Raw genomic sequence first — 16,509 nt, forward strand, 5'->3', positions numbered from 1 at the left:
CAGTGTAATTATGTAGCATATAATTATGTGGCACTGTGCTGTAATATGTGGAGTGCATTTATGTTGCATTGAGTAGAGTGTAAGTATGTGGCGTGTAATTACATGGCACTGAGTGGTAATATGTGGCGTGTATTTATGTTGAATTGAGTAGAGTTTAATTATGTGGCGTGTAATTATGTGGCACCGAGTGGTATTTGGAGTGTATGTTGCATTGAGTGCAGTGTAATTATGTAGCATATAATTATGTGGCACTGCGTGGTATTGTGTGGAGTGTGTGTTGCATTCAGTAGAGTGTAATTATGTGGTGTGTAATTATGTGGCACTGAGTGGTATTTGGAGTGTATGTTGCATCGAGTGCGGTGTCATTATATAGCATATAATTATGTGGCACTTAGTGGTATTATGGGGAGGGTATGTTGTATTCAGTAGAGTGTAATTGTGTGGTGTGTAATTATGTGGCTGAGTGGTATTATTTGGAGTGTTTGTTGACCTAAGTGCAGTGTAAATTTGTAGCATATAATTATGTGGCACTGTGTGGTATTATGTGGAGTGTATTTATGTTGCATTGAGTAGAGTGTAATTATGTGGTGTGTAATTATGTGGCACTGAGTGGTATTATGAGGAGTGTATGTTGTATTCAGTAGAGTGTAATTGTGTGGTGTGTAATTATGTGGCACTGAGTGGTATTGTTTGGAGTGTATGTTGCATTGAGTGCAGTGTAATTATGTAGCATATAATTATGTGGCACTGAGTGGTATTGTCTGGAGTGTGTGTTGCATTCAGTAGAGTGTAATTATGTGGTGTGTAATTATGTGGCACTGAGTGGTATTTGGAGTGTATGTTGCATTGAGTGTAGTGTAATTATGTAGCATATAATTATGTGGCACTGAGTGGTATTTGGAGTGTATGTTGCGTTGAGCGCAGTGTAATTATGTAACATATATCTATGTGGCACTGAGTGGTATTGGGTGGAGTGTATGATAGTGAAAGGCAGAGACAGATCATGGGAGGCTGCGAGTGTCAATCGCTGGTAGGATGAGGGGGTAGATTGGGACAGGGATAGATACAGATGTGCAGGGATGAGCGGGGGAGAGAGACCGTGGGATGGCGAGGGTACCAGACACTGGTAGGGTGAAAGAGGTAGATTGGGACAGGGATAGATATTGATGGGCAGCGATAGGCGGGAGTGGGGCTTCGGAGGCCGGGAGTACCTATGCTGGGTGTGTGAGGTGTGCACACGCAGGGCCGCAGTTCGCTGCGTCCCTGTACCATTTTCCAAAAGAAAAGCAAACAGCCATTAATTCAAAGCTCGCCTGTGATCTTGGTGATCTTGGTGATCTTGGTGAGATGTTCTTGTGCGGAAGGAAATAGCCCCATCACTTCCTCCCATACGCAGAGACCAGCTTCTGCAAAGCCTGAGATAGCTCAGTGGGTTGAGCACTTGCTATAGATATCCTAGAGTAACTTGCAAGTCACTGGTGTGGGTTTTGTCTGGGTCAATTGAGGCATTCAGCCTTCCAACGTCAATTAAATACTTTTGGATTGGTAATAATAGCAGCAGATGGTATTTGAAGTGCTATTGTGTGGTTTGAAGTTTGTGTAAAGCATTTTGTAGGGGGTCAGGGTTTTCATGCACTGTGACTAGAAGCTGATATCACTTCCCTCTGGCTTACTGGCATTTATTAATATCTAGCTGTGGTTGGTATTTTGAGTGCTGTGTCCGCCACTGCTTTTGTTCTGACTATTTAATGCATTATTGCTGCAAGTTCACTAAAATCGTCTTTGCGCCCTGTCCGCATATCCGCTCGAGCCGCGCCCCAAACAAAACAATGTAATTCGCTTCATAGAGACTTTAGAAATGTTATCAAGTCAAAGAAAAACTGGAACTGTGGGTCAGCCTGGTGTTACTCGTGTCACCACCCCCCCCACACACACACACAGACACACACACTCACACACACCTCCTCCCAAACCACGCCACCCCAACCCCCCCTCCCAGCCGCATGAATAAGATAACAAGCATTTACAATGCAATGGTTTTGCCTTTGACAATGTTGGAGCTATTGGCATTGTAAATGTTAAAGCTTTATTTTTCGAAATTGTGAGACTTGCCATCCCAGAACAGACAGCCCAGTATTAGTTTGTACTGCAAGACCAGGGTTTGCCATGCAAGTAGGTGACAGCCATTTTCCCAGAAGATGACCCAAAGCCAATTTTTACTGTCCTTTTATAGCACATCGTTGTAGTATTCTGTTAAGAATTATATTGGCTTCAGAGCGAAGGAAATCTTACACACAAAGTATGGATACAGAACAGAAAGGCTGGGTAAGGTACCCCGCTCTCTCTATATACAACGCAGGAATAGCCATATTATGCCCCAAAGATTGGGATAATGACTTGCTGATCAGAGCTATGAGGAGGCTAAAATGGACAACAACGAGGGTCAGGGGTGGGTATGACCAGCAAAAACGCATGCCATAATTCAGTCTCCCCGCATTGTACTAGGTAAAACAAAAAGAAAAACACACATGCTTCAGCCATTTTGTAACTATTTCCCATCTCCAAACTGAGAAAAATATTGTTAAACTATTCTCCTATCCACAGCAGATGACAGAATGTACCAACCAGGCAATGGAAAATTTGAAACCAACTCTAGTCTGGGAATCATCTGCCACGAATATCAGCTGAAGAGAGTCACACCTGGTCTAGCACTGTATTTGCGACCTGCAGCTCACAGACCACAGAGAGGAGAGTCAGAGGCCACACATCTAGCAGAGGATTAATTCGAAATGGGTAGAGTAGATTAATCCTCATTGCATCAAAACACAATTATGTATAAGAAGTTAGACAGCAAGATAGTGTCAGAAACTAGCAACCACGATCTGAGAGTCACACTTGAGATCGTATCATCACCCCAGTTGTTTCTGAATCCCTACTTTCACCGACTCTCATTCTAGAGGGGCCAGTTATAATGCCCCTGCTATCTAGAACACTATTTTCCCTTACCACAAATTAGTATCATATTAAGGAAAAGTGGAGTCCAGGGTGCACCTACATGGTGTACATGCATGTTAATGTTAATGTGGGTGTACTTGTAAAGCGCACTGTGACTCCATGGAGTATCCTGGCGCTGAAGACCGCTGGGGAACTCGTCCTGGCTTTCCCTGTGAGATGGTCCCTTTCTGGGTATCTCCAAGGTGAAACCAGGCATCCCCGGCGTCTGTGGGGGGCCGTTGTAGAGATGAGGCAAGCTTAATGCCCAGAGTTTCCGAGTGTGATCCCTGGTTAGAGTAGGCACCGAGGCGAGAATTATCGAGTCCGTTGACCCTGGTCCACAACCCATGTATAAAAAGTGGAACTGCAGGTCCTGTGTTACAAACTGAAGCTATCTGTGCACTAGGAATTCTGGCAATTAGTCCTCTCCTTGAATGAATGTATATGCTTCAGAGTGAATGAGAACAAAAATGAGTGAGAGAAGTGTCAGGGAACGCCCTTATTCCATTCTACCAGCCCCTTTCATCTATTCCATTCTACCAGCCCCTCAAAGCTATTTTGTTTACCTGTGCAGAAATTAACACATAGTTTGAGCAGCCATTACTTATCGAGGCAATTAATAGATGTTCCAAGAAACCCACACTGTAAATGTAAAACTCAATCGTGAAGAATACATTTCCCATTCGAGTCACAGATTCAACAAAATGCAAGTAAAATTGTCGATTTTGTGCTTTCACAATAAAATATATCCAAAAATATGTGTAATTTAAGGAAATCAATATCGTAGAAAAACCCATGTGCGACAAGTAAAAATCATATTGTCTGGATTCTGACATAACCTTAAAAATGTCTTCTTACTGTAGTACAATGAAAACGATAAATCCTTGACATAATGACCAATAAAGGCTCATACTAAATGCAAAAGAGAAAATGGAGGTAGAGTGACATCAAGGTATTTGTAGGTTACTTAATGTGGTCAAGCAGAGATGGTACGACTGTGACCGTACTCCATGTTCCTCAGTTGACAATTAGGCAGTGGATTGCATAAATACTCCAGTTTACTTAGTGACATTTTAAAAAGTCATCGCGCAACAGTAAATATGCTCGAGAAATGCACAATAAACACAGCACAATTAGAATCCTGAAATATCAAAAATCTGCTATAATCAGAAATACTCAATAATGAGAGAGCAGCATTCTCAAACGTCTACCATCATCAGAAAGCTGACCTAAGCATACACATTCAATGATTATCTGGGTCTGGTGGCTCAGTGAACTAATGCGTCCACTGCATGGGCCTGTGTTCGACCTAATCGTCATAGGTTCAAATCCAGGCGGGTCCGTGTCAGAAATGTGAACTGATTGCTTTGCTTTTAATATAATAACTGTTTTAATGAAAAAGGACATAATGCACTTTTTAATAAAACTACAGTGGGCTTATAGTAATGTACCTCTCTTGTGTAGCAGCTTGACTACCGAATTTTATTTTTAGTACTGATATGGCCTGCCACTGCATGGTGATGCGTGAAAAATTAGCCAAGGTTTTAAATATATGAAACATGCTTATATACGGATGTTGCGTTGGTTTTAATTAATTATTGCACTGATTAATCTCCAGCAGGTGCATTAGCCCCCTAAGCTATTGTACTAGTTTTATTCCCGGTGATCGATGGGTGCACAGATATCTCTGCGGTTTGTGATTTAAGTCCCTGGCTTTTTAGCTTGCTGTCGGTTTACTAAGGGTCAGAGTGTACAAATAGTGCACCTGCACTCTCAGATAGGCGGGTGTCCACAGACTCCCTGCTGCGCCTGACACTGCAGTCCCTCCTGACTGGGGGCCTCTGTGAGTCCACCCCTTTTCAGACCACAAAGTTGTCAGTTCCCGGAGCATCATTTTTCCCATTTCCAGCACCGACGAGGAGAGGCAAACAACAATCAAAGAAAATGTAACTTAAGGGGAGAAAGGCGGGAGGGGGAAATATTAAAAGAAACTTTCAGGAGCATATGGAACGTGAGGAATAAGAAAGGAAGAAAGCAAATTAAGACCATGAAAGAGAAGCAAGCATGGAGGGTGGGAAAAGAAAGTAAGAGAAGGAGAAAATAAGCATTAAAAACAGAAAAGAGGGAGAAAGAAGTAACATGCAGACAAGGACAGAAGAGAAAGAGGGGGAGGTAAAGTGACAGAAAGTAACCACTGAAGCAGGCAGCCGGAGGAAGCGGCCTAACCTTGGGATGTTTGGACAACAGCGAGAAGACAAAAGCGCTCAGTGCGGGGACCATCATGTCCCAAACTAAGTGTCAAACCGCTCCGGGCGGGTGGGGGCGCAGGGCAGGCCGGGCGCAGAGGGGCCTGGAGCCCCGCGCCTCGAGGGAGGGCATCAGAGGAGCGGCCAGAGGCTGGCACTGTGCGCAGGGCCTCCATGGAGTGGCGTGAGAAGAGCGAGCTCCGCACCTGCAAGCTGGACACCGACATCACCTACGGAGAGCTCAACTTCCTGCGGGCCTCGCGGCTGAACGTGGGGAGCATGAGCACCAAGACCCCCGCCGTGCCGGCCAAGCCTACGATGTGAGTAGCCGCGGCGTGTGGGGGGGCGGGCAGGCCTGCGTCACCGGGCCTACAGGCATCGGTGGGCACTGCCGTCTGCAGGGGTAGGGGTCACAGTGCAGATGGGAAAGTTCAAAGTGCCTGCAGAGAACGAAGCGAAAAGTGCCTGTGGGGAGAGAAGTCAAAAGTGCCTGCAATGAGACGCTGGTTGCAAACGCTACAAGAGGCAACACGGCGAACGGGGGAGGAGAGGCGAAGAGGAGACCACGGGTGCCGTCAATGCCGGACCAGATTCGGGGGCGTTCCCGAGAACAGGCTTTCGGCTGACGTCACCAAAAGGGAAAAATTCTCGGGAACGCCCCCGAATCTGGTCTGGGATTGACGGACAGAGCCGTCTCCCAATGGCTAGCCTCCATTTATGGAGCTAGCCAATGGGAGGAGGGGGCGAGTCCCTGTTCCCCACTGCAAAATTATGGAGCTAGCCAATGGGAGGAGGGGGCGAGTCCCTGTTCCCCACTGCAAAACATAAGATTTTTCCTAGCGCATGCGTACTTCGTACGCATTGGCTAGGCAAAACCTAAAAATGAGACTGTGTCAGGTTCTCTGGTCTACAGCTGGGTGGCAGCAGGCTTGGCTGCTAATCCTGACCCCTGGTTTCCTCTTGATCAACCGTTTGATCTTCGACAAATGGTGTTGACGCCATGGGCTTCTGTTTCTTCTGGTTTCAAAATCGGAAAGGCTGAAAAACAAACAGAAGTTATACTTCACAACAGGTAGAGGGTAAGTACCCCAAAATTATCGAAGACATTGTGTTATGTTTTCTGAGGCCGCAGGACTTTCTAAAAGAGCGGCAGGTTGCAAACTCATGTCAATAGAAGGTAGCTCAGTGGGTTAGTGTTCTCATCACTGAAACTTGGATAAAGTGAGAACAATTGGGTCAGGGAATAGAAACCTCAGCTCGTGTGCAATAGGAGCCCTCTCTGTGTGCAAGGCGTACTATCACCCCAAAAGGGCTGACACAGCATTTCATGATTTTGAGGTCGACATCTTATGTCCATCGAGTAGGGTGATATTAGCGCCAACAGATGAAAGTCTGTGGCATGCGCTATGTATAATATGATTGTCATCCTCATCATCAACTTTAGTGATTATGATGACGGCTAGCACAGGTATGCAGAGAGTTACAACCCATGACCCCATGTCACGTTGATGAAAGCCGCTCTGCTCTTCAAGGCCAGCACTCGGGCTCCCATGGCCACCCTCAAGCAAAGAATGAAGGAATGGAGAGCTGCAAAAGCGGCTTGACACGGACTGCTCTGACGTTTGGTGCTATACAAGGCGAGCTACTCGCTCATTGGATGGCATTACGTCTGAAGATCGCCCAATTTGTTTTATTGCTTTTTTTTGTCTCATGCACGATATTTGTCACCCTGGGGTGTTTGGGTGCTTTCTGCACTACCTGCCTACAGCCTGGCTGTCACGTCATGCCATGGGCTGGCATTTGCCCTGTGTGTAAAATTTGCCCAAGGTGACAGGGCTGGGCGCTGTCATCAGCCTGGCCATTTGGCATGTAGTGCACCTCCCTACAAAAGCAGGGGGAGGAGAGCACGTGGGCCAGTGACTAAAGTCTTGGCCGGAGAACTGGACCCTGATTCTCACTGCGTGATCTTGGACAACTCCTGTTACCTCCGCATGCTTGATTCCTTCATTAGCATGTCAAGAGGCCAGTGTGCCCAAATCGCGGAAGTCAGTTTACACTGCAGACGCGGGGGGAATGGGCAGTGCTGTGAAGAAATACCTTTGAGAATCAAGGCGCATCAGGTGAGGTGTCACTGATCTGAGACCCTGACTGCAGCAAGGCAGTGGTTCCCAAACTTTTTTGACCCGTGGCTCCCTTGACCTAATTGGCAGTTGGCCATGGCTCCCCCCCCCCCATTTTTTTTACCGGTGGACCGGTGGGTGGGGATGTAAGCCTGACCTCTGGTGTACTTCCTGTTGCACTCTGACTGCCCCCTCTGTCCATGCCTGCCCCCGTGCCCTCAGACTGCCCTTTCTGTGCATGCCTCCTTTCTTCGTGACCTCCGACTACCACTTCTGTTCATGCCATCCCCATACGTGCCTTCTGACTCCCCCTTCTATCCATGCCTGCTGCCTTCGTGCCCTGAGACTGCCCCTTCCCTCTATGCCTTCTCCCTTCATGCCCTGAGACTGCCCCATTCCTCCATGCCTGCTCCCTTCGTGCCCTGAGACTGCCCCTTTCCTCCATGCCTGTTCAGTTCGTGCCCTGAGACTACCCCTTTCCTCCATGCCTTCTCCCTTTGTGCCCTGAGACTGTCTGAGACTGTCCCTTTCCTCCATGCCTGCTTCCTTTGTGCCCTGAGACTGCCCCTTTCCTCCATGCCGTCTCCCTTCGTGCCCTGAGACTGCCTGAGACTGTCCCTTTCCTCCATGCCTTCTCCCTTCGTGCCCTGAGACTGCCCCTTCCCTCCATGCCTTCTCGCTTTGTGCCCTGAGACTGCCACTTTCCTCCATGCCTGCTCCCTTCATGCCTTGAGACTGCCCCTTTCCTCCATGCCTTCTCCCTTCATGCCCTGAGACTGCCTGAGACTGCCCCTTTCCTCCATGCATGCTCCCTTCGTGCTGTGAGACTGCCCCTTTGCACCATACCTTCTCCCTTCGTGCCCTGAGAGTGCCCCTTCCCTCCATGCCTTCTCCCTTCGTGCCCTGAGACTGCCCCTTTCCTCCATGCCTGCTCGCTTCGTGCCCTGAGACTGCCCCTTTCTTCCATGCCTGCTCCCTTCATGCCCTGAGACTGCCCCTTTCCTCCATGCATGCTCCCTTCGTGCTGTGAGACTGCCCCTTTCCTCCATGCCTGCTCCTTTCGTGCCCTGAGATTGCTCCTTTACTCCATGCCTTCTCCCTTCGTGCCCTGAGACTGCCCCTTCCCTCCATACCTTCTCCCTTCGTGCCCTGAGAATGCCCCTTTCCTCCATGCCTGCTCCTTTCGTGCCCTGAGATTGCTCCTTTACTCCATGCCTTCTCCCTTCGTGCCCTGAGACTGCCCCTTCCCTCCATACCTTCTCCCTTCGTGCCCTGAGAATGCCCCTTTCCTCCATGCCTGCTTCCTTCGTGCCCTGAGACTACCCCTTTCCTCAATGTCTGCTCCCTTCGTGCCCTCTATCCATTATCTCCATGCCTGTTCTCTTTGTGCCCTCAGACTCAGGCGCGCAACACCCACTGAACTCAAAGGGCTTCAGCCCCCCCCCCCCCCCCCAGTTCCCTCCCCTAGTTGTGTGTGACAGCCTGTGGATAAGCCCTCCTGGGCACACAAGCAGTCGCACTCGAGCACTTCACAGGTCTTTTAAAGACCATTTGCATGTTAATGAGGCCTTGCTGTTGTTTCACCCCTTCAAAGAGCCCCTGCAGCTCCACTCTGCATTTTGCTTACAGATCAGACTACCCTTTCTTTATATTCCTGTTTCCTTAAAGTGGCGGAGTTATAACGATTATGCAGGTGTCATTTCTAAATGTCTAGCACTGCCACTGTAATTTCCCACATCGTGCCGCAGCGCCCCTGGCAACGCATAACGGCGCACCGGGGTGCCACGGCGCACAGTTTGGGAACCACGGGGCTAAGGCGTTCAAAAAGCGGCTGCCTGATTGCAACCTCCAGCCCGCAGCGATCTACATTAAAAGCAATAAAGCAACATGTGTACGTTTAAACTGTATAGTAGATTTAAATGTGTCCGTGTTCATCTAGTACATGGGTACTCACAAACTTTCTCTCGAGGGCCAAATTTACAGTGTGGTTTGTTTCCGAGGGCTGCATCGGTGGGGGCGGGGTCAGTGGGGGAGGGGGGCGGGGCTAGATCAACAAAAAAACCTATGACCATGAGGTTGATCACAGGTCCCTGCAGCGGATGCCTTCTTCGACTGCGCCGCCACACCAGGCATACACACATCTATCTCCCTCCCTCTCTAGCTCTGTCTCCCTCCATCCCTCTCTCGCTCCCTCTCTCTCCCTCCTTCGCTCTCCCTCCCTCGCTCGTGTGGTGAAGTGTGGCTCACTGGTTAGAGGAGGCAGACCTGGAAGCAGAGGTCAGCCCGGGGGCAGGGTTCAATTCCCGGCTCGGCGGGGTCTTGAGTCCTAAAATGTCCATGGACTCGACAATTCTCGCTCCGGTGCCTACTCGATTCACGGGTTCACACTCTGCGACTCTGGGCAATAGCTTGCTTAATCTCCACAACGGCCCCTCGCGGCGGGATGCCTGGCTTTCACCTTGCGGACACCCTGCCGGGGTTATCTCACAGGGGAATACCAGGACGGGTTCCCTAAGCAAGCGCTTAGAAACCGCTCGGTGATTTGCGCTATATAAATTCCTGTACATTTACATTTACATTTACATTCCCTCTTTCTCTCCATCCCTCGATCCATCTCTCGCTCTCTCTCCCTCCCTCCCTCTCTCGCTCTCTCCCTCCATCCCTCCCTCCCTCGCTCTCTCCCTCCCTGTCTGTCTCTCTCACTCCCTATCTCTCTCACTCCCTCTCTCCCTCACTCCCTCCCTCTCTCCCTCTGTCCCTCCCTCTCTCCCTCCCTCCCTCTGTCTCCCTCTGTCTGTCTCTCTCTCTCTCTCACTCCCTCCCACTCCCTCCCCCTCTCACTCCCGCCCTCACTCCCCCGCCCTCATTCCCTCGCCCACATTCCCTCGCCCACACTCCCTCGCCCAAACTCCCTCCGTCGCCCTTACTCCCTCTGTCGCCCTCACTCCCTCCGTCGCCCTCACTCCCTCTGTCGCCCTCACTCCCTCCGTCGCCCTCACTCCCTCTGTCGCCCTCACTCCCTCCGTCGCCCCCACTCCCTCTGTTACACTCACTCCCTCCGTCACCCTTACTCCCTCTGTCACCCTTACTCCCTCTGTCGCCCTCACTCCCTCCGTCACCCTCACTCCCTCTGTCGCCCTCACTCCCTCCGTCGCCCTCACTCCCTCTGTTACCCTCACTCCCTCCGTCACCCTTACTCCCTCTGTCACCCTCACTCCCTCCGTCACCGTCACCCTCACTCCCTCCGTCACCCTCACTCTCTCCATCGTCCTCCTCTGTCGCCGCCCTCCCTCTGTCTCCCTTTCTCTGTCTCCCTTTCTCTGTGTCCCTCTCCCTCCCTTTCCCTCTTTCCTCCCTTTCCCTCTCTCCCTGTCTCCCTCTCTTTCCATCCCTCCCTCTATCTCTGTCCCTCGACCTCCCTCTGTCACCCTCTGTCATCTCACCCTGCCTGTGTGTCAGCCCCGGGTGAGACAGCTTCCAGACACACACAGCCGCACCCAAGCATTTCACAGGTCGTTAAAGGCCATTTGCATGCTAATGGGGCTTTGCTGTATTCCACCTCGTCTTAGGCCCCTGCAGCTCCACTCTGGCTAAGTGAGAATCGCCCGACCCTGGCCTCCATAGAGCAGTAGAGACTCTCAGAGTCGCGCTGCAGCAGACAATCTTTAAAAGAAAAAAAAATACATTGGTAGGATGTCTGCAAGGTCCGCGGGCCGCCAGGGAAGGCTTGCCGGGCCGCCCCTGGCCCGCGGGCCGTACTATGAGTGCCCATGGTCTAGTACATGTACATTCGCTAAGAATTCCTTCTTTCCATGATTATAGCTGCCTCGTGGTGTTTGTACTCGTAGAAAAAGACCAATGTCCCTGTAAAAACCATTGTGGTCGGGCACTGAAAAGTGGCATTGGAATGTGCAAGCCCTTCAGGAAATTAAATAAAGCAGCAGGCGGCAAGGAAATCTGACACCAGACAGATGCCCTGTCCGCCCTGCAGACTCCCAAGCATTTCCCTTGTGGGAGCGAGCGTGAGCAACATGTGTACGTTTAAACTGTATAGTAGATTTAAATGTGTCCGTGTTCGTCCAGTACATGTACATTCGCTAAGAATTCCTTCTTTCCATGACTATAGCTGCCTCGTGGTGTTTGTACTCATAAAAGGAGACCAATGTCTCTGTAAAAACCAGCGCGGTCAAGCACCAAAAAGCGGCATTGGAATGTGCAAGCCCTTCAGGAAATTAATTGAAGCAGCGGGCAGCAAGGAAACCTGACACCAGACAGATGGCCCTGTGCGCCCTGCCGCCTCCCCAGTGTTTCCCTCACGGGAGCGAGCGTGAGCATATGGTGCCGCTGGCTCCCGCACGGAAATCTCCAAACGTGCATGCGTTGCAATAGAAAGCAATGCAACGCTTGCACGTTTTTTAGGAGACAAGCAGATCGCTGACATGACGTCCTCTCCTAAGCAAAAAAAACAGCAGATGGACAGAATGCAGAACAATGTCATACATTCACCCCAGTACAGAGATCTGGGCCTAAATCCATTGTTTTTTTACACTCCACACCACCCCAGTTCAGACATGGCCATATGCAAATCAGCCTTGACCCTGTGCCTCATGGGAACAGTCCTGCCCGAACTGCCAAGCCATGTCTTTCCTGGACCGGAATCAAGCATCCTAGGACCGGTTTCTGGCTATCAGCCATCTTCAGCCAGGATAGCTTGACTCCAGTGGTGTGGAGAACATGGGACTCATGTCTGAGCATACCCATCCCCCTCAGGGTGACAAATGCAAAACAACAGTTGATGGACAGAATGCAGAACAATGTCATACATTCACCCCAGTACAGAGATCTGGGCCTAAATCCATCGTTTTTTTGCACTCCACACCACCCCAGTTCAGACATAGCCATATGCAAATCAGCCTTGACCCTGTGCCTCATGGGAACAGTCCAGCCCGAACTGCCAAGCCATGTCTTTCCTGGACTGAAATCAAGCATCCTAGGACCGGTTTCTGGCTATCAGCCGCTTGTGCGACTCCATCCTTGTCATTTGTCTGTGATTAATCATATCACACACACTCGTTGTGTGCACTGGACCTTGCTTACATTTTACTACAAGGGAGGAGTCTCTCCACCTTTGGTTTTCAGAGTTTAGGGTTTTCTCTGACCAAGTTGCACCAACCATAACCACCATCTCTTTTGACCCAACCACTACCTGTTGTGCGCCATTATACTTCTGTACACTCACAAACCTTTCGCTGAACTCTAATTTCCTCAGTGTCATGAACATCCAGACTGACTAACCTTGGAATCCGGTACAGCAGGAGCGATGCAGAAGCTAGATTCACTCCACCCTAGATACGGTACCACAGGCGAGTGTAAGACCAACACTCGCCTATGAGGACCCCACCCAGAGAAGGGGAAAAAATAGATAAATAAAACAAAAAGAAGTGGCAGCCAGAAACCATCTACAGGACTTGACAACAGGAGAAATGCCAAACGTAGAGGTTGTAGGTAGGTACCTGCACGGAGACACAAGAGCAGGAAAGTTACCCTTTGTACTATAACACTCTACCCTTCTATGTATGTTATAAGAGGACATACACTTACACAATAAGGCTTCCACACTCGTACTGAAAAAAGAAGGCAAAATAGAAAAAATAAAGTAAAAGAAAAGAAGACAGGGATCTGCCCAAGACCCCTATATCCAGAGAGAAACAAGTAGCTTCTCAAGTAATCCACAGTATGTCAATAGACTTGTAGCTCAAAGAATAAGGCCAATGTTCCTTCTAGATATCCGTTAGTTCCTGACTCAAAAATAATAATATAAAAGAGTACTAATCCGAGCCTCTCAACGGCTCTCCGGAAAACAAAATGTTCGGCAGTGTACCAATGCCAAAAAACACCTCCATATACCAAGTCTTGCAAAACAACAGGAAGAGTTACAGAACACTCTTCTCTAGCTAGCAAACCGCTAGGCTTCAGTACTGATGAACAAAGTTAGAGGGAGAATATATATCTAGGGCCGCAAGCTCTGAGTACCGTTGTCCAGGCTCCCAGTACAGCGTGTCTCACCCGCTCACAGCGCGGCTCCTCGGCGGCTCTCACTGTCAGCGCGGCTCCCAGCACTGCATGTCTCACCCGCTCACAGCGCGGCTCCTCGGCGGCTCTCACTGTCAACGCGGCTCCCAGCACAGCGTGTCTCACCCGCTCACAGCGCTGCTCCTCGGCAGCTCTCACTGTCAGCGCGGCTCCCAGCACTGCGTGTATCACCCGCTCACAGCGCGGGTCCTCGGCGGCTCTCACTGTCAACGCGGCTCCCAGCACAGCTGACTCCGCTGTGTCCTGACAAAGGAAACGCCCAAAGGGAACAGCCTGGATAGAATCTCTCCAGCTGCCGTCCGCGAAGACTCAACACACTACAACGTGCACAAACTTCCTGAAAGACCGAATCCAAAAGGTACGGCTATCCACAGGTGACAAGCACCGCGGAAGGCACTCAGGAGGATAATATAGAAAACGGGCGGATAGAGTAAAGAGCGAAAAATGACTAGAACAAGCATTCTGGGACCTGTAGTCACTCTATACGGGCCTGAATCGTGACACTCAGTATGTGTTTGTGTGATCACAAAATATGGATCTTTTCTTTCATGGAAACCAATGATGAGCAAGTAAACTGTACCTGCTTCACTCATGGTTTTGTCTCCATCCCTAGATTTGGAAAATCAAAAGCGCAAACACTTGTGCCAGAACCACACCTCATTTCTGTATTATGGCTTTTGGTGCTCGCACTTTGTTTTGTCATCCCTCTCTCGAAGTCTTTATATGCTTCTTTTTTTGTTTCACTCTGTGTTTGTTGTTCATATTTTCCAAATGTTAAAAACAGTCTGCATGTCTTCCTTTCTTGTCTGTCATTCACCGTTTTATTTACTTAGTGTATTACATTCATAAGTGATGTGACACAATTGATTTAATTAATTAACGCAAAGAATGTGCAATAGAAAGGGTTTACAAAAAATGGTTTACAACATCCTAAAATCAGTATTGCTTTACGTTTTTACAATGGTGCTGTGTCCTTGTAAATGTAACAATTTTACAACTAGCAATATACCTGTTGGCATTATTTAAGGAATTGCACATACACATGTGTGCACTCTACTTTGCACACCTTCTATTATCCAGTACAGCTTTCTTTTGGAGACACATCTAAATGCAGCTCCGGCTGTGCCAGTGCCCCCCCCCCCCCCGCCTTTTACTGTTGAACACCTGACCTAGAGCAGTGATGCTGTGAGTGCAGTGAAATGTCAGCAGCCCTTATAAAATTTTTGACTTTTCAAAACCACATTTCTCTTGTTGACTTAAGAGCTGCAGCATTTCATTTCTGCTGCGGAAGTTGATAACTTACCCATAAGAGAATCAAGGTTAGGCTTTGTTTTAGAGAAGGGGGAGGGGTGTTGTAGTCAGTTCGGGAAATAATGTGAATTTGGAATACATTTCCTTTGCTTTGTTTTCTTCTCCGTGAAATTTTGTTTGGTGCTAGAAGTGTCTTTACTACTTATTTTCTGCCTACTGTTTTAAAGGAAGGGAAGACATTACCCAACAAATGGCTTTGTCACATTCATTGTATTGGGCAATAACTTTTTTCTGCATTTTTACCCAGCCTCCAGTGGTGAAAACCGAGATGGTCACTATTTCCAATACTTCACAGAAAGAAGAAATCTGCACCAAAGAAGTTCCTTTAATCCAGACTGAAACTGAAACAACCCCTTATGAATCATCGCAGGTAACTTTGGGGTCCTTCATGTTTTGTTTGGTGCTGGTACACGGGGTACTTAAAGAGACTCTGCATAAAGTTTTATATGGAAATACTTCAGTTATTCTGAGCACCAGACAATTAACCTGAGTGCATAACTTTTATTTTCTTTAAACTTAATTTTATTGCATTGTGCTCAGCCAACAATACATCAAGAAACAATTTCAGCATATCTTATACCATACATTATATTTTCCATTCATCTTTTCACCAGTTTCAACATACTGTGGTAACAGTCTTCGCTTATTCCCACTGTTCCTCCCTATAGTCCTCTGTAACCCTCCCAGTTCCCCTAAATTGATTCCCATTTCCTTGGACACCCTCTACTCAAGTATATAATGTGCCGAATGCATAACTTCTGTTTTTTAATTCATCCTAAGACAGGACTATTTGCAAATACATTTTAGACTCTTCACAATAGAAATAGTCCAACCTGAACTTCAACCTTGTTACACCTCCATGGAAACTTGCAGCATGATTACAAAGTTTAGGACTTATGTCTCTACCAGCCGCGGCCTGTGGAGGGAGTTGCGGTGGGGCAGAAAGGCGGGGCGGGGGAGGGGCATGGTGGGGGGTGCTAAAAACCGGAATATGGATAACTCTTTCTCTCTGAACTTGTGCATCTTTGAAGATTTGATGCTATGGTGTTTTGTAGACAGCTAAATCTATCTGTAAGAAGACCTAAAATAATGCAGTGTTGAACACCTATATTAATTTCCTCATTCGAGATTACTTGAAATGTTTCCCTCCACCTTCTTTGCTCCACTTACATTCATGGACTAATCTCCAGAATTGTAGATTGTTGTCCTGCGAGTCGGGTGCAGGCTTAACCCACATAATCACATTTAGGGGTGTAGCTTCATGGGGGTATTTGGGGTGTGGCACCCCCAACTAAATGCATTCTGGTCTTGGTAGTCAGGTCTGGGGGCCTTGAGTCGGGTCTGCTATGTTTGTGTTGGTTTTTCATGTCATACTGATTTCACCAAAAGGACTTAACTTGTATTTTTTGGGTCAGGAACTTAATTATATTTAGAGCCAGATTTACTAAGATGTGTTGGAGTTATTTGTGATGCAGCCTGACACAAAATCCTTTTTAGTATTTATAAAGCACATACATATAGGATTGCGTGGTTTTGTAAAAAAAAAAGTAAAAGAAGTACAACACATTGCATTGTACTGCCTTGCATTACTTTGCATCAGGAAAGTGTTCGTGAGTGATGTATCGGTGTTCCCATGCATTCACCCATGGATTTTGCCACAAACCCATTTTTAGGTTGTGCCACAGTTTTGCGCCTTCCTGAGACTAGCATAAAGCGGAGGAATATTTTGTTTGAGGCATATGAGC

The 16,509-nt window shown here is 48.2% G+C and overlaps 1 protein-coding gene across 1 annotated transcript in view; it reads left to right on the forward strand.

Annotated features, from left to right (window-relative positions):
- Window positions 1-16,509, forward strand: part of LOC147750600 (uncharacterized) — a 146,936-nt gene that overhangs the window by 114,143 nt on the left and 16,284 nt on the right. Inside the window, exon 8 of the mRNA XM_086967146.1 lies at window positions 15,012-15,134. Within this exon, the coding sequence (XP_086823272.1) occupies window positions 15,012-15,134 (123 nt within the window). The remainder of the gene's footprint in view (window positions 1-15,011; window positions 15,135-16,509) is intronic.

The sequence above is a fragment of the Lissotriton vulgaris genome, chromosome 1_1 (genome assembly GCF_964263255.1).
Source record: "Lissotriton vulgaris chromosome 1_1, aLisVul1.2, whole genome shotgun sequence".
NCBI lineage: Eukaryota > Metazoa > Chordata > Amphibia > Caudata > Salamandridae > Lissotriton > Lissotriton vulgaris.